The sequence below is a fragment of the Chiloscyllium plagiosum genome, chromosome 30 (assembly GCF_004010195.1).
Source record: "Chiloscyllium plagiosum isolate BGI_BamShark_2017 chromosome 30, ASM401019v2, whole genome shotgun sequence".
Classification (NCBI taxonomy): Eukaryota; Metazoa; Chordata; class Chondrichthyes; order Orectolobiformes; family Hemiscylliidae; genus Chiloscyllium; species Chiloscyllium plagiosum.
The window spans coordinates 21810902-21829365 of NC_057739.1; the positions used below are offsets into that span (position 1 = coordinate 21810902).

General features: G+C 41.1%; 1 protein-coding gene across 11 annotated transcripts in view; it reads left to right on the forward strand.

Moving 5' to 3' along the window:
• Window positions 1-18464, forward strand: part of rgs3a (regulator of G protein signaling 3a) — a 298899-nt gene that overhangs the window by 128338 nt on the left and 152097 nt on the right. For 10 of the 11 annotated variants that reach the window (XM_043720033.1, XM_043720039.1, XM_043720038.1 and 7 more), the window contains 3 exons: window positions 1050-1155; window positions 6475-6811; window positions 10404-10443. In XM_043720033.1, the coding sequence (XP_043575968.1) occupies window positions 1050-1155; window positions 6475-6811; window positions 10404-10443 (483 nt within the window). Of the gene's footprint in view, window positions 1-1049; window positions 1156-6474; window positions 6812-7604; window positions 7657-10403; window positions 10444-18464 lie in introns of all 11 variants that reach the window. The other variant, XM_043720034.1, reaches the window with a different exon arrangement.

An 18464-nucleotide genomic window follows, 5' to 3' on the forward strand; every position in this document is an offset into this window, starting at 1 on the left:
GCAGGGGAAGATGCCGGGAGTGGAGGTTGGGTTGGTGGGGGGTGTGGACCTGACGAGAGAGTCGCGGAGGGAGTGCTCTTTCCGGAACGCTGATAGGGGAGGGGAGGGGAGGGAAATATATCCTTGGTGGTGGGGTCTGTTTGGAGGTGGCAGAAATGACGAAGGATGATACGAGTTATCTGGAGGTTGGTGGGGTTCTGTCCTGGTGGCGATTGGAGGGGCGGGGTTCAAGGGCGGAGGTGCGGGAAGTGGAGGAGATGCGATGGAGAGCATCGTCAACCATATCTGAGGGGAAATTGTGGCCTTTGAAGAAGGAGGCCATCTGGGTTGTTCGGTATTGGAATTGGGCCTCCTGGGAGCAGATGTGGCGGAGGCGAAGGAATTGGGAATATGGGATGGCGTTTTTACAGAGGGCAGGGTGAGAGGAGGTGTAATCGAGGTAGCTGTGGGAGTCGGTCGGTTTATAGTAAATGTCCGCGTTGAGTCGGTTGCCCAAGATAGAAATGGAGAGGCCTAGGAAGGGGATGGAGGAGTCTGAGACGGTCCAGGTTTACAGTTTACAGCTTAGTTGATTCATCAAAAATTTACAGTATCAAAAATCTGTATAGTACTGATTGCTTACTACATTTAAAGTACAAATAAAATATTTTATCCAAATTCAGAAGAGTTTTTTAAACCAGTTGCAAATGTGACAATATTATAAAATGATCCTAGTAATACTGCTCTTATTTTAATTATATTCTGTATTAATTCCAAGCATAACCATGGAAATCGGGCCAAGCTAAAAGCTCTCTTATTCACTTGAGTAATTTGCAGATACATGGATGTGTTAAAGACTGAACATTGCCTTTTTAATTAGATTTTATTTTAGCATTGCGTCTCCATGTTTTTGTTTTTTTTGTCCTCAAAATTTGTTTTTAAATTCCCATCTGAAAAAGCTATTTAACTTCACCCTTGAAATGTCACTAGGAAGTGGAGTTGTTGGAGAATCTATTCAATCCATGTAATCACACATTTTAAGTATTGCACTTTTTTGTTCATTTTCTTAGGTGGCCCAGCTGATCAAGCAGGCTTGCAATCACTAGATACTCTGTTACAGCTAAATGGACAGCACGTAGAACAGTGGAAATGTGTGGAGTTGGCTCATGCAATAAGGTAAAAACTTTTCAAATAAAGTGTTCTAAATTATATGTTGTTTATCAAATAAATACATGGATTTGTGGCAACCAAAAAACAAAATACAATCTACATTTTACAAATACAACAGTAACCTCATACATATATAGTGCTTTGAATGTAATTGAGATATTTAAATTTGTTTATAACATTAAACACAGTAATATTAAAGCATATATGGATACGTTTGACCAGGCTACCAATAGTATAGTCAGATAATTCTTAGAAGTTGGAGTTTGGAATTCCAGGAAAACTGGAATAAACTATAAATGATCTTTTTTTTGGTGGGGGGAGGCATGGATTGATTTGAATGAGGATAAGAATTTTTCAAATTGAAGCATTAACCTTAACCAGTAACCTGTGTGGGCCACTGAGATCAGGGGATTCAGATGAAAGGGATGTGATACAAGTTAGGATGTAGACAACAGAGTTTTAATAACCTTAAGTTTTAATAAGGAAGGGTAGAAATGAGTGCTTTGGAATAATCAGGTCTAGATGTAACAACATAGATGAGGATTTCAACAGCAGCAAATAGAGGCAAGGGCAGAGAGTGGTGCTATTACAGAGGTAGGTATAGATGGTTTTGAGTGCAAGATTAGATGACATACTGTGTGGAAACAGGCCCTTCGGCCCAACAGGTCTACACCGACCTGCAACTTACCCAGACCCATTCCCCCTTCACCTAACATTACGGGAAATTTAGCATGACCGATTCACCTAACCTGCACATTTTTGGACTGTGGGAGGAAACTGGAGCACCCATAGGTAGCTCATTTGCAGGGTCAAAATGACACTAAAATACAATTGTTCTGGCTCATCCTAAGAGTTACAAGGAAAGGGTTGGAGTTAGTGGCAAGGGAACAGAGTTTGTGACTGAGTAAATATTTTGACTTGTGACACAGTGGATTACTTTCAGGCTGAATATGGTAATTTCATACTTTACATTTCTACGCATGTAATATTCTACTTTATGACCCAATGCTAAAAGCTGTCAGAGCAAGAACCGACTACTCAGCTACATCTTTGTCTGATATTCAACAGGAATAATTAGGAATCATCCTTGGCTTGTCACCTTATTTATCTAATCTTATGCTCCAGTGAAATTTTATCCATAATGGTTAAAGTTTAGGAAATGGAGACTGTTGCACTTCCATGAGGATGTAGGCAATCCTGAGAAGGCTGTTGGTACAGTTGGCCATGTGGCACTTTGATATCATTGGCAGGGGAATAAGCATGCTGTCATGATATGAATACAGAAGGGACTCCGTAGAGCCTATACTACTAGTATTGCACCTCAACACATCTATTGCTGGGTACAATACCAGTTTGTAGGAATGTGACTCCCTCGGAGCTACTATTGGCAAAGGTTCCAGGAGTTAGGGAGCTGGCATTTGAGTTTCCATAGGCAAGTGACCTCAAAAAATTGCAACTTTCTGCCACAGACCATGAAGCCGCAGCAATTTGACAGAGGTCTCCAAACTACAAGTCTACCAAGCCTGTGTCCTCTTTGCACTCCTCTACAGACCGGAGACCCTGACAGCATATCCTGAGCAGGAGAAAATTGTGAATATTTTCCATATTTGTTCTCTTAGACATATATTCAGCATCTCTTTGTAGGACAGCACCATCAATTTGGAGGTCCTACAGAATGCTAACTCAATCACATTCTGTATTTGCTGATCCAATGAGATCTGCCCAAAGAACTAGAGAGCAGCAAACTAAGCAGTTTCTCAGTCCACTGCTTTCATTCTGTCAAAAATGGCAGAGACATGCCAGTGTGGGTGTCCTCCAACATGGGACAAACTGTTATCTTCTAAGACAGAAGGTGGCCACATGTCTCTTCAGAGATGTTCGTTCCTGTCTGCAACCACAGTGCATGTTCCCATTCAAGTAATGATAGCCACAATAAAGTGGCAAAACGCAATTTCTAATTGTCCCATCCAGGTGTGCAGCCAAAGAATAGTCTGGGTAGTGATGGCTCCAAGCCTACCTAATATAATAAAGTGGCAGAACTATGTTTCTTTGGAATTTCTACCTACTAAAGTTGATTGTGGAATATCCTCCAATGAGTGAAATGCTATCACTTTATTTCTATTTGTCATAAGACTGGAAGGCCATTAAAAAAAGTAGGAAATGGAGTATACCTGTTCAACCTGCTCTGTAATTCAGTAAGATCATGGCTGATCCTACTTTCGAATCTGATTCCCCTTCTTGCTGTCTCTCACTGTTCTCTTTTATTCTGAGACTGGGCTCTTGTCCTGGGCTCTACCAAGTAGAATCCTGAACTCTTAAGGCAATACCTCCATATCGGGGATCATCCTAGTGAACTTTCCTTAAGCTGCCACCAAGGAAATTGTATATTTCCTTAAGAAAAGTGGACTAAGACTGCTCTCAATACTCTAAATGTGGTCTCAAAAGCACCTTGTACAGTTGTAGTAAGACTTCCTTAATTGTATATTTCAAGCCTTCAGAAGTGAGATAACAAGAATCCAGAGAAAGTATATTCCTATCAGGGTGAAAGGGAAGGCTGGTAGGTATGGGGAATGCTGGATGACTAAAGAAATTGAGGGTTTGGTTAAGAAAAAGGAGGAAGCATATGTCAGGTATAGACAGGATAGAATGAGTGAATCCTTAGAGTATAAAGGAAGTAGGAGTAAGAGGGAAATCAGGAGGGCAAAAAGGGGACATGAGATAGCTTTGGCAAATAGAATTAAGGAGAATCCAATGAGATTTTTACAAATATATTAAGGACAAAAGGGTAACTAGGGAGAGAATAAGGCCCCTCAAAGATCAGCAAGGCATCGTTTGTGTGGAGCCACAGAAATTGGGGGAGATATTAAATGAATATTTTACATCAATTATTTCTGTGGAAAAGGATATGGAAGACATAGATTGTAGGGAAATAGATGGTGACATCTTGCAAAATGTCCAGATTACAGAGGAGGAAGTGCTGGATGTCTTGAAATGGTTAAAGGTGGATAAATCCCCAGGACCTGATCAGGTGTACCTGAGAACTCTGTGGGAAGCTAGAGAAGTGATTGCTGGGCCTCTTACTGCGATGTTTGTATCATCGATAATCACAGGTGAGGTGCCAGAAGACTGGAGGTTGGCAAACGTGATGCCACTGTTTAAGAAGGGTGGCAAAGACAAGCCACGGAACTATAGACTTGAGCCTGACCTCAGTGATGGGCAAGCTGTTGGAACGAGTCCTGAGGGACAGGATGTACATGTATTTGGAAAGGCAAGGACTGATTAGGGATAGTCAGCATGGTTTTGTGCATGGGAAATCATGTCTCACAAACTTGATTGAGTTTTTTGAAGAAGTAACAAAGAAGATTGATGAGGGCAGAGCAGTAGATGTGATCTATATGGACTTCAGTAAGGTGTTCAACAAGGTTCCCCATGGGAGACTGATTAGCAAGATTAGATCTCATGGAATACAGGGAGAACTAGCCATTTGGATACAGAACTGGCTCAAAGGTAGAAGACAGAGGGTGGTGATGGAGGTTGTTTTTCAGACTGGAGGTCTGTGACCAGTGGAGTGCTACAAGGATCGGTGCTGGGCCCTCTACTTTTTGTCATTTACATAAATGAGTTGGGTGCGATCATAAGAGGTACAGTTAGTAAGTTTGCAGATGACACCAAAATTGGAGGTGTAGTGGACAGTGAAGAGGGTTACCTCCAATTACAACAGGATCTTGACCAGATGGGCCAATGGGCTAAGAAGTGGCAGCTGGAGTTTAATTCAGATAAATGCGACGTGCTACATTTTGGGAAAGCAAATCTTAGCAGGACTTATACACTTAAGGTCCTAGGGAGTGTTGCTGAACAAAGAGACCTTGGAGTGCAGGTTCATAGCTCCTTGAAAGTGGAGTCACAGGTAGATAGGATAATGAAGAAGGCATTTGGTATGCTTTCCTTTATTGGTCCGAGTATTGAGTACAGGAGTTGGGAGGTCATGTTGTGGCTGTACAGGACATTGGTGAGGCCACTGTTGGAATATTGTGTGCAGTTCTGGTCTCCTTTTCGGAAAGATGTTGTGAAACTTGAAAGTTTTCAGAAAAGATTTACAAGGATGTTGCCAGAGTTGGAGGATCTGAGCTACATGGAGAGGCTGAACAGGCTGGGGCTGTTTTCCCTGGAGCGTCGGAGACTGAGGGGTGACCTTATAGAGGTTTACAAAATTATGAGGGGCACGGGTAGGATAAATAGGCAAAGTCTGTTCCCTGGGGTCGGGGAGTGCAGAACTAGAGGGCATAGGTTTAGGGTGAGAGGGGAAAGATATAAAAGAAACCGAAGGGGCATTCTTTTCACGCAGAGGGTGGTACGTGTATGGAATGAGCTGCCAGAGGATGTGGTGGAGGCTGGTACAATTGCAACATTTACGAGACATTTGGATGGGTGTATGAATAGGAAGGGTTTGGAGGGATATGGACCAGGTGCTGGCAGGTGGGACTAGATTGGGTTGGGATATCTGGTCGGCATGGACTGGTTGGACGGAAGGGTTTGTTTCCATGCTGTACATCTGACTCTATAACCCTCTTGAAATACAGGCCAACATTTCATAAGCTTTCCCTTATTACCTGCTGCAGCAGTGTGCTAGCTTTGTGTTTCATGAACAAATACTACAAAGTACCTTTGTTTTGCAGCTTTCTAAATTTCTTCCCAATTTGTTTGTTTTATTCTCAGCTTCAGTCCCGTTTACTTTGTCCATTTATCTCAATTCTCCATTGATAATTTAACTGTATTAGGAGAATTTCCGAATTTTATTTTTTTGGCTTTGACAGCTACACTAATTTCCTTATGCGATATCAGCTGTCATTTATGTCTTTGGAGTTTTCTACTTCTTTCCTGATGGGTTCACTGACCATTCTCTTTAAGCAATCTATTCTGGTCTTCATTCTCAAATTCATGATCTCCAGTTCTTAATACATACATATTTTTCATGCTTTATGAAATATTTCTTCATGATTAATGCTGCAGCCTAATTGTAAATATTTAATCCATGGTGCAATATCATCAGTGATTTTATTGTCTCGAAAAACCAAGTATGAATTATCTCACCAAAATAAACTAATGGGGATTCTACCCCAGAGGTTTTGTTGCTTTAGACGAAAATTCTAATGCATTTGGTTGTAATGGGTAAATGAACAAATGGCAATGTTTCAGCTGATCACGCACAGTTTCTCAACATTAGTGGATAAGGACTGTGCAGTGAGGTGCGTAAGTAGAAATTCTATTTTTGTAAGCATATTTTCACGCTTGTTTTTTAATGCAATATTATTTGCTCCTTTATAGAAACTGTCACAGTCAGATCATTGTTTTAATCTGGCGCCTTGTTCCTCGATTGAGACCCAACTTTGAACGCATGATTAAGAAACCATCTTGTAGATCAAATTATGATTTGCAGTGTCCACCCAACAAACGTGAAAAGAACTGTGGTACTCCATCAATGTCCATGGACCACAGGGAAAGTTGTCATATTGTGTATGATGGTACTGATGGAGTTGTACTGAACAGCTGGGAGCGACGTGAGGAGTTTGACAAATGTCCACGAATTGGGCCTACAATGTCAAAGGATAGGCCTGAGGGAGACAATATTCTCATCCTTTCTCCAATACAACACGGTAGCCAGGTATGCATTTTATAAAAACGAAGTTGGTTAATTGAATTAAATTGTGTGGTGGAAATATTGAAATATTTTGTTTGGGATGAAATAACTGGTGAATTTTAAGAAAGAGCAGGAGAGAGGAATTGCTGTTCATAAGGGACTTAAAGAGCTTAGAGATTGCATGATTAGAAACTCACAATAGTAAATTTTCCATTTTACAGTACCCAAGCATTCAGAATTCTCGTATAGCTGGCAAAAATTTCAAACAAAATTTCCCACTTTTATAAATATGTAAAGTTTCTTGAAAAGTGCCTCTTTGAACTTGATGTTCCAAGTTCTGATGCACATATGCTCACCTGCCACATTGTAGTTCTCCCAACCACAAATAATAGCACTGCATGTCATCCTTCCTCACACAGGTACTATTATTGTTGAATTTGGGATTGTTATATCCAAAACCTTTCACTTGTGAATCAGTTGTCACCAAGGCAGATTCCTATGCAAGGACTAAAGCAAAAGCGTTTCTTCTTGAAACACAAAATGGAAATGCATTGATTCATCAACGATCACCGTAGAAGCATAGAGAATTCTTTGTGAAAATTGAGTGTTAGAAGTGTAGAATTGCAACATATACTCATACTTACCAAGCAAATCCTGTGAACAACATTTCCGGCATTGAACTTTGAAGAATGTTTGGATGTTCATAAGGATGTTCCATTACAGTGACATTAAATACAGAAGAAATTATAGACAGTGTTTTGAATTATGAGGAGTTTGACAAATGTCCACGAATTGGGCCTAAAATGTCAAAGGGTAGGCCTGAGGGAGACAATATTCTCATCCTTTCTCCAATACAACATGGTAGCCAGGTATGCATGAGGAGAGTGTGGTTAAGTGGGAGCAGATTTAAAGATTGCTATCAAAGGATTTGATATGTCCAGAAACATGCTGAATAGTAAAACTGTTTTAGTTTTGAGAAGATTTGTAGCTCCAGGTTGAGGTTCTGGATGTAGGTTTGCTCGCTGAGCTGGGAGGTTCATTTCCAGATGTTTCATCACCATACTAGGTAACATCTTCAGTGGGCCTCAGGTGAAGCAGTGTACATGATTCCTGCTTTCTATTTATATGTTAGTGCACAAATGCTAATGCATTTTCACTTGAATTCTCAAGTTTTGCATGTGAGAAGAAAAGCATGCTAGCAGGTAGATATAACAAATTTATTCAAGCGGGCTACTGAGCCTAACTCCCCATTTGCTCAGTCCTCTACATTAGCTGCTATTCAAGGTGTAAGTCCTAGTTCTCTTGATGACCTTAATAAAATACTGCCTGATTTTCCAAAATTCAGTAAGCAAGTTGCACTACCCTTTTGACATTTGAAGATCTTTGAATAAAAAAAAAACAAGAGTATGTTGTATTGGGCTTCTGTAAGAGTATTTTTCTTGCAGCTAGCAGATTCACATACCTGGCATCCCCCATTCCCCTTACATGCTGGACAATGGGAGATTTAACTACTAAGATACAAAGAAGCTCTTGGGAAAAGGTGCAAATCCTAAAATAAAGTCAATTAATGAAGTTGCTCTCAACAATCAAAATTAGTTCAAAGATTGTATCAGCCATAGCCAAAACTGACACTGGTAGTGAGTGGGGATAGGCAATGTGAATGATGTACTGTGAGCAAACTACCACAAATTACTTTTAATTCGGCTATTTATTAAGGAACCTCATAGACAATCAAGTACTGAAATAGTGATTTAAGTTTTATTGCATGTAGTAACCAAAAATAAGACCCCTCGCGTAAGCCGGTTAAGCCTGTCAACCCAACTTGGCTAATACTGATTAATGGTGGAATCTGGCCAGGATTTCATCCAATGGTGGTCTGTCTCTGGAGGTGTCCAGGGTTCGATCCTTATGTGTTGTTGTTCTTTGAAGTTTTGCTGTTGAGTTGTTCTGATGTTGGATTTTTGCAAATTTGAAGGAGGGAATACTTGTAATGTGACATTATTGATGATTCAATCGATTCTTTCATCCCTAACATTGACTACATCTCTGGAGACCTCAAGTCTGTAGCTTGCCTTCCTATCAGAAATACTTTCCTGATTCCCTTTTACATTCAGGGTTAGCTGTTCTTTTGAAAAACGGCCTTTCTTGCAATTCACCCCTTTGCTTCTGCAGGCAGACATAATTTCCTATTTGTCACAAGACAGCAGCTTACCAACCAGTTTTTATTACTTCTCTCTCAGGAAAGAGATTGCTTATTGTTGTTTCTTCCCAGGGATGGATAATGAGCATGTTGCATTTAATTCCTTTATAACAGTTTCTCCCTGTTCCTTTCACCTCAAGAAACAGTTTATTCCAGAAAGAGTTGTTAAAGGTCTAAAGTTTACATTGTCACAGGTGGTGTAGAATCAGGTAGTTACTCTGAATAGTGGGTCAGATAGAATCAGATATGACATGGGGGTTGTGAACAATCCGGGAGGAACTGTGATGTTTCCTATGGGAATAAGGAATTTTGTTTAGGGTGTAGGTTTGCTCGCTGAGCTGTACGTTTGATATCCAGGCGTTTCATTACCTGGCTAGGTAACATCATCAGTGGCAACCTCCAAGTGAAGCAAAGCTGTTGTCTCCTGCTTTCTATTTGTGTTTGTCCTGGATGGGGTTTCTGAGGTTTGTGGTGATGTCATTTCCTGTTCGTTTTCTGAGGGGTTGATAGATGGTATCTAGATCTATGTGTTTGTTTATGGCGTTGTGGTTGGAGTGCCAGGCCTCTAGGAATTCTCTGGCATGTCTTTGCTTAGCCTTTCCCAGGATAGATGTGTTGCCCCAGTCGAAATGGTGGTTTCTTTTCCTCCGTGTGTAGGGCTACGAGGGAGAGAGGGTCATGTTGTTTTGTGGCTAGCTGGTGTTCGTGTATCCTGGTGGTTAACTTTCTTCCTGTTTGCCCTCCGTAGTGTTTCTGGCAGTCCATGCAAGGACTGCCAGAAACGCTAAGTAGGTCAAACAGGAAGAAAGTTAGCCACCAAGATACACGAACACCAGCTAGCCACAAAATGACACGACCCTCTCTCCCTCGTAGCCCTACACACGGAGGAAAAGAAACCACCATTTTGACTGGGACAACACATCTATCCTGGGCAAGGCTAAGCAAAGACATGCCAGAGAATTCCTAGAGGCCTGGCACTCCAACCACAACGCCATAAACAAACACATAGATCGAGATACCATCTATCAACCCCTCAGAAAACGAACAGGAAATGACATCACCACAAACCTCAGGAACCCCATCCAGGAAAAAATATAAATAGAAAGCAGGAGACAACAGCTTCGCTTCACTTGGAGGTCGCCACTGATGATGCTACCTAGCCAGGTAATGAAACGTCTGGACATCAAACCTACAGCTTAGTGAGCAAACCTACACCCTAAACCTCAACCTGAGCTACAAACCTTGCAAGGAATTTTTTTGTGGAACAAAAAAAAACCTGGAGCTTTTAGAAATTGTAACAGTTCTAAGTTTGAACCTTTGTGTTATGGATTGAGTGTTAATGTATCAGTTTACATGCTGAATCACATCATCAAATTAAATTATGATCATTTTATGGATAATGTTATTACTTTTCAGATTTTGAGGACAATACCTCAAGAAAACCATGTTATTTATGGTAAGTTGTAAGATTAATTATTAATGTAACCTCCTGATGTACAATATTTTCTTTTAGTCTGTTACAGAAGCTGTAAGTAAATATTTCATGTTGTCGGGTTAAGTGAGCCGAGAACTGAGGGGTCAGTAAGACTAGACTTTCATGTTTAAAAGAAATGAGATGGTTTCATCCATGGCTGCTGTGTCTTTAAATGAAGCAGTGAACAAAATGGGTCTTGGAATTATTTTCCAGACTACTCTTCCTCACCCTTTCACCCTTCCTCATCCTTTAGTTCCTTCTTCTCTCATTTCTCCTTTAACTGAAATAATTCCTTGCTTTAACTTTCCAAGCTGGGATTTGTTACTCAATGATTTGATCTGTCTTTGAAGATTTTTAAAACTGTAATGTCTTGCTCCCATGTTTTGACACTTTCTACAGTTTGTTTAAAAAAGTTCTACCTCTGCTGTTCCTCTAGAACTGTCAATATTCCATAGCTCTCACTTCTTGGCCCTTCCTCATTCTGTTGCATTAGTTACATTGTAATCAGTTAATAATGCATACTAGATCACCAGGGCAAAACGTAAGTTTGGTTGATATAGGTTCTCTATTGGAATTCCATTGTTGATTCATCTATGCATAACATAACTGGTCATTTATATATCCATACTTGAAGTCAATTTTTAAAATTCTACTAATTGTGAGTTTTACAGTGCAGAATAAGATCAGTTTTAATTTATTCAAAGTAATCTCAGAAGCGGAATAAGACTGAACAGAGAGCAAGTTTAGTAATGAAGGCTTGAGGGGAAAAAAGCATGGCTCTGAGGACTTTTTTTAAGGGAGTATAGATAGGTATGGGGTGTAAATTCCAGATTACACAACTTGTATCGCTAAAGATTGTGTCTATAAGTGTGAGATGACAGCAGGGGAAGGTGCACACAGTGTGAAGAAGGGATGAGGAGTAAGTCTAGAGGGATTTGCTGGCATAAAAGTGCAGAGGTTATGAAGGGATTTGGAAGTAAAATTTTTACCATTCCTCAACAAAGGAAATGCAGTAATCATCTGACCAAGGGGGTTTCTCCTCATGGTCCTTTGCTTTCAACTTCAGTTGCTTGTGAACGTCTCGCATTTTACAGCTTCATAGAAACATTGGGCAGGAGGCCAGTGGCCCATCGAAGTTGCTCTGCCATTCAATATGATCATGACTGATCTAACAGGGTACCCTGTTCCCGTTTTCTCCCATATCTTTTGATCCGTTTAGTCATAAGAACTTCACCTTTGTCTTTCCTGAAAGCCTTCAATATTGGGGCTTCAACAATTTCGTATGGCAGAGAATTCAACAAGCTCGCCACTCTCTGGCTGAAGACATTCACCCTCATCTCTGTCCTAAAATGTCTGCCCTATTACCCTTAAACTGCGAGCCCTGATTCTGGACTTCAGTCATCAAGAACATCCTTCCTACATCTAGCTTGTCTAAGCCTGTTAAAACTTTACAGGTTTCTGAGATCTCCCCTCAGTCTTCTAAACTATAGTGAATATAGTCATAACCAGTCAAGTGTCTCCCTCTCCATCAGTTCTGCCATCCCAGGAGACCAAAATAGTGCATAATTCTCCAGATATGGTCTGACGAATGCCCTGTACAGTTGCAGCAAGACATCCCTGCTTTTGTACTTGAATCTCCTCATTTTGAAGGCCAAAACACCATTTGCCACCTGCTGCACCTGCCAGCTTACTTTCAGTGACTGGTGGATGAGGATTCAGACCTTGTAACTCCCCCTTTCCCAATCTATTGCTATCCGGATTATAATCTACCTGCATGTTTTTGCTATCAAAGTGGGTAACCTCATATTTACTTACATTATACTGTATCTGTCATGTATTGAAACAGACCCCATCGGTACAATTTGTCCATGCCGATCAAATATCCCAACCTAATCTCGTCCCATTTGCCGGCACTTGGCCCATATCCCTATATCCATCCTTTTAAATGTTGCAATTGGACCAGCCTCCTCCACTTCCTCTGGCAACTCATTCCATTCATGCACCACGCTCTGCTTACTTGTCCAAGTCACACTGTAGCTTCTCTGCATCCTTCTCAGCATACCTTTCTCCCAGCTTTGTATCATCTGCAAACTTGGAGCTATGACATTTAGTTTCCTCATCTAAATCATGAATATATAGTGTGAATAGCTGGGATCCAGACTCTGATCCCTCTGGGTACCCTGCTAGTCAGTGCCTGCCACTGGGGAGAAAAAACTGTTTATTCCTACTGTTTGTGTAGCTCCAGCGTTTTAACATTGTAAGAATGGTGATATTGTTCTAAGTCAGTATAGTTTGTGACTTGGAGGGAAATTTACAGCTGGTGCTCCAATGCATCTGCCGCCCTTATCATTCCAACTCGTTCTGCTTGTAGGTTTGCTAGCTGAGCTGAAAGCTTCATTTCCAGACATTTCATCACCCTACTAGGTAACCCCTTCAGTGGCCCTCTGGGCGAAGCACTGCTGATAATTCCTGCTTTCTATTTATATGTTTGGGTTTCTCTGGGTTGGTGATGTCATTTCCTATTCTTTTTGTCAGGGTGGTAAATGGGGTCTAACTCAATGTGTTTGTTGTTAGAGTTCCGGTTGGAATGCAGTGCTTCTAGGAATTCTGGTGAGTGTAACTGTTTGGCTTGTGCTAGGATGGATGTGTTGTCCCAGTTGAAGTTGAGTCCTTCCTTATCTGTATGTAAGGATACTAGTGAGGAAGGGTCATGTTGTTTCGTGGCTAGTTGTTGTTCATGTGTCCTCGTGGCTAGTTTTCTGCCTGTTTGTCCAATGTAGTGTTTGTTCCAGTTCTTGCACGGTATTTTGTAAATGACATTAGTTTTGCTTGTTGTCTGTGTCGGGCCTGTCAAGTTCATTAGCTGCTCTTTTACTGTGTTGGTGGTTTTCTGGACTACCATGACGCCAAGGGGGTCTTAACTAATGAACATCTTGATGTTTCACTTTGTTTGTTGACGTAAGACCGGCAGACTTCTATTACTGGATTTGTGCTGCATGTCTGATTTCATAATGCCTCCATTATCACAGTAGTGTGCCTACCATTTTACAGTTTGATAGCTCAAGATTGTTTTTGACTCTGAAGTGAGACTACAAATTAATTTGGATGCTTGGTGTTTTAAGGGACTGTGCAGTTGATTGAGATGTTTGTTAGTGTGGGCATTATGTAATTGAAGAAATGTTCATGGTGTAAATGGAATTTTATGAAATAGATTTTTCTTAGAATATTGTGAAGTCTGCAATATACTCCACTTTATTTAATCAAACTTTATTTTAGCTCATTTCTGTATTGTTCCTGAGGACTGCCATCATGGTTGCTAGGTGAATGGAATGGTAGATGCAGGTGCAAGGGGTGGTGGTTGGGAACCAACATTCCTTCTAAGCTATGTAGGAACTGCTTAGTGATTGGTCCATGTTCTGGTGGTGTGATCTTTGAGTTAAGCAGCATTATTAACTGAAAGGATATTGGTTTTATGAATCAATGCATTTATTGGCCACATGCATTTGTGAAGCTTTTGATATTTGAACGTTTTGAAAGCTGTAATGCTATTAATGTGTGTTAGGCAGGCAATGTCCCATTATGTGAGGAAATGCATTAGTTACAACTGCTTTTAAAGTTTCAGTTCCAAACTATATGACAGATATTAACTCTAGGAAGTTGGCAGAGTTCATAGCCTCTATAAATGTAGAATGAGTCATAACCAATATAGTATTCCCTTATGCATTTAGAGTTGAATAAAAGTTAAGATAACAGCCTTCCATCTTATGAGAAGATGGTTTGCATCATGTTGCCCAACTCAACTATGAATTGAACATCGTCTGACATGGCTTGACATGCAATCTCTGCTGCATTTGCTGCATACAATTTCGTGGTCCCTGTACTCCTTGGGCCGCCTTGGCCATCTGAGCTTTCCATTTCTGCTCAATTCCTGCTTGGGGAGGAGACTGTATTATTGCTAGATTGTTAATCCAGAGACCCTGGTATTGTTCTGGGAACCAGGGTTCAAATCTTGCCATGGCAGATGGTGGAATTGAAATTCAATAAAATTCTGCAAGTAAGAGCCTAATGCTGGCCGTGAATCCATTATCAATTATCAGAAAAATCCATTTGGTTCACTATTATCCTTAGCTGATCTGGCCTACATGTGACTCCAGATCCACGGTGATGTGATTGACGCTTAACTGTCCCTGAGCAATTAGGAATGGGCAATAAATAGCTGGACTCACCAATGATGTCCTCATCCGATGAATGAATAAAATAAAAATTTTCAATGCTCTTCCAAATACTCAGACTTTAGTGATCATGGCCACCAGCAACGACCTTCTGGTTGTCATTGTGACTGTCCCCTATCTTCACATCTTGCTTGCAGGTGTTCTTGGAGTGAAGTTATGGATGCCCAGGAAATCATGATAGAGCAGCTTGTTTACTGTACAGGAGGTATTTGGATGTATGGCTAGCATCCATCTGAAGAACATGGCTGAGTTAGCATAGACATCATTGACTTAACAGTGAGTATCTGGTGGCAGAATAAGCATATCCCAAGATAATTTGGTTGGTGACCTTGTCCTACCAAGAGGTGGTAAGGATACATCTGAGGAAACAAAGGTGAAAACTGTTCAGCCTGCCTGCCTTGTGTAGCAATGTTATCCAGGTCTCACCACTGTAGATGAATATTCTGAGAATGCAGACTTGCTTGACTCTCGCAATTTGGTATTCTCTCCAAAGTTGGCATTATTCTGCATATTCTTACTCAGCTTTTGCAATATATGTATTGGTTTCAAAAAGTGACAGACAAGATTCCGCATAGTAGACTGATTAGCCAGATTAGATCATGTGGAATACAGGGAGAACTAGCCATGTAGGTGCAGAACTAGCTCGAACGTAAAAGATAGAGGGTGGTGGCGGAGGGTTGCTTTTCAGACTGGAGGCCTGTGATCAACGATGTAGCAAAAGGATCAGTGCTGGGTCCAGTATTTTTGTCATTTATATAAATGATATGGATGTGAACATAGGAGGGATGATTAGTAATCTTTCAGATGATACCAAAATTGGTAGTGTAGCGGGAAGCCAAAAAGGTGACCACCGATTACAACGGGATCTAGATCAGATGGACCGGTGGGCTAAGCGGCAGATACTTAATTTAGATAAATGTGAGATGTTGCATTTTGGTAAGGCAAATCAGGGCAGGACCTGGGTAGTGTTGCTGAACAAAGAGACCTTGGAGTGCAGGTTCACAATTCCTTGAAAGTAGAGTTGGTTCGGCCAGTTTTGAAATATTGTGTGCAATTCTGGTCTCCCTGCCTTAGGAAGGATGTTGTGAAACTTGAAAGGGTTCAGAAAAGAGTTACAAGCATTTTGCCAGGGTTGAAGGGTTTGAGGTATAGGAAGAGGCTGAATAGGCTGAAGCTGTTTTCCCTGGAGCTTCAGAAGCTGAGGGATGAGGTTATAGAAGTTTATAAAGTCACGAGGGGAATGGAAAGGGTGAATAGCCAAGTTCTTTTCCACAGGATAGGGAGAGTCCAAAACTAGAGGGCATAGGTTTAAGGTGAGAGGGGAACGATTTAAAAGGTACCTAAGAGGCATCTTTTTCACACACAGGATGGTGTGTGTATGGAATGAGCTGCCAGAGGCTGGTATAAATACATTTAAAAAGGTATCTGGATGGGTATATGAATAGAAAGGGTTTAGAGGGATATGGGCCAATAGCTGAGAATGGGACTAGATTAATTGAGAACATACAGTTGGCACGGGTGAGTTGAACCAAAGGCACTCTTTTCTTGCTGCAAAGCTCTGACTGTATGCTATTGATTTGTAGAGCCTAAATATTTGAAGCTATCTATAACCTCCACTGTCATATTTTTCATGTTTTAAGATTGTAGTGTGGCATCTGGACCATGCTATTTCCCTTCCTGGTGATGGTCAGAGTAAATTCTTCACAGGCACAAGAGACTCTGTCCATTTGTAACTAGAGATTCCTTGATATGAAATGTTAGTGCGTTAGAATCAGTAGAATAATTGCCTATTGAGGTTTTGACACATTTTGTTTTGGATTTCAAGAACAACTTTCTATCAGTTCTAGGATATAAAAAGGTAAATAACCTGAAGGCATATGACACTAGCAAAGAGAATAAAATGCTAAAGGGTGTCAGTGCCAGAACACAACCGTTGCATATCCCATTGGCAAAGCTCAAAACATTTTCATTGTTGTTCCACTGTAACTGACGTTATTCATTAACTTGTCTTGAAAAGAGGACTCATTATAGAGTCATAGAGATGTACAGCATGGAAACAGACCCTTTGGTCCAACCCATACAGTTCGTACGTTTGCAGATGACACCAAATTTGGAAGAGTAGTGGACAGCGAAGAAGGTTTCCTCAGATTACAATGGGATCTTGATCAGATGGGCCAATGGGCCGAGAAGTGGCAGATGAAGTTTAATTTAGATAAATGTGAGGTGCTGCATTTTGGGAAAGCAAATTTTAGCAGGACTTATACACTTAATGGTAAGGTCCGAGGGAGTATTGCTGAACAAAGAGACCTTGGAGTCAGGTTCATAGCTCCTTGAAAGTGGAGTCAAAGGTAGATAGGATAGTGAAGAAGGCGTTTGGTATGCTTTCCTTTATTGGTCAGAGTATGAAGTACAGGAGTTGGGAGGTCATGTTGCAGCTGTACAGGACATTGGTTAGGCCACTGTTGGAATATTGCATACAATTCTGGTCGTCTTCTTTTCGGAAAGATACTGTGAAACTTGAAAGGGTTCAGAAAAGATTTACAAGGATGTTGCCAGGGTTGGACGATTTGAGCTCTGGGAAAAGGCTGAATAGGCTGGGGCTGTTTTCCCTGGAGTGTCGGAGGCTGAAGGGTGACCTTATAGAGGTTTACAAAATTGAGGGGTATGGATAGGATAAATAGACAGTCTTTTCCATGGGTTGGGGGAGTCCAGAACTAGAGGGCACAAGGTTTAGGGTGAGAGGGGAAAGATATAAAAGAGACTCAAGGGGCACCTTTTTCACACAGGGTGGTACGTGTATGGAATGAGCTGCCAGAGCAAGTGGTGGAGGCTGGTACAATTGTAGCATTTAAAAGGCATTTGGATGGGTATATAATAGGAAGGATTTGGAAGGATATGGGCCGGGTGTTGGCAGGTGGGACTAGATTGGGTTGGGATAACTGGTCAGCATGGTCGGGTTGGACCGAAGGGTCTGTTTCCATGCTATACATCTCGATGATGAGCAGCATCTACTTACAATGTAACTGCTAATTGTATTTACTAACATTCAGCAGCTGTTAAGGTTAAAACTTGGACCCAGTGCCTTTATTAGTCCAGTCCTTAGTGTTTATCTTACTGGTGCTTCTGTGAAAAGCTGCCTTTGTGGCTGCAACATAGCTTGTTGAAGGCTGTTCCCTTTCAGTGAGGGAGACTATGCCTGACCATTCAGGATGCTGTCAAAAAGCTGACTAAAGAAGGCATAGCCTTTGGATGGCCAGAAGAAAAACACTGGGAGATTCGAACTGGTGAGAGAATGAGAGCTGTCATTTAAGAACAAACAGTGTTTAAGTATATGTTAATGTTCAATTGTTTACAGCTGGCACATTTTACTTGTGGATTCACTTCTGTCCTGTATGTAGGAACAGATTGAAACTGTTGAATTTAGAGGTTGTTATATGTCACTGTAAATAAAAGCTTCAAAATGCACGTAACAATTAGGTTCCAGTCCTATCCTTTACCTGGCTATCTAGTTTGTGTGCAGTCATACACCCAAGAATCCACCAGGGCAACACTGCAGTAATCCTGTGTGTATACTGCAGGGCAAATTGCTGGGCTGTAGTGGCACACTGAGTTCCTTTGAACACTGGTACCTGCAGCTTTTGCATCAGTAGTCTAAGCCTTCATTGCAGCAGACTGAATTTGAAGGACATCATTCTGAACAGTGGAGCACTGATATATTAGATAGTGGATGATTACTGCTAGAGCTGCAATGAAAACAGAAGCATTGATACC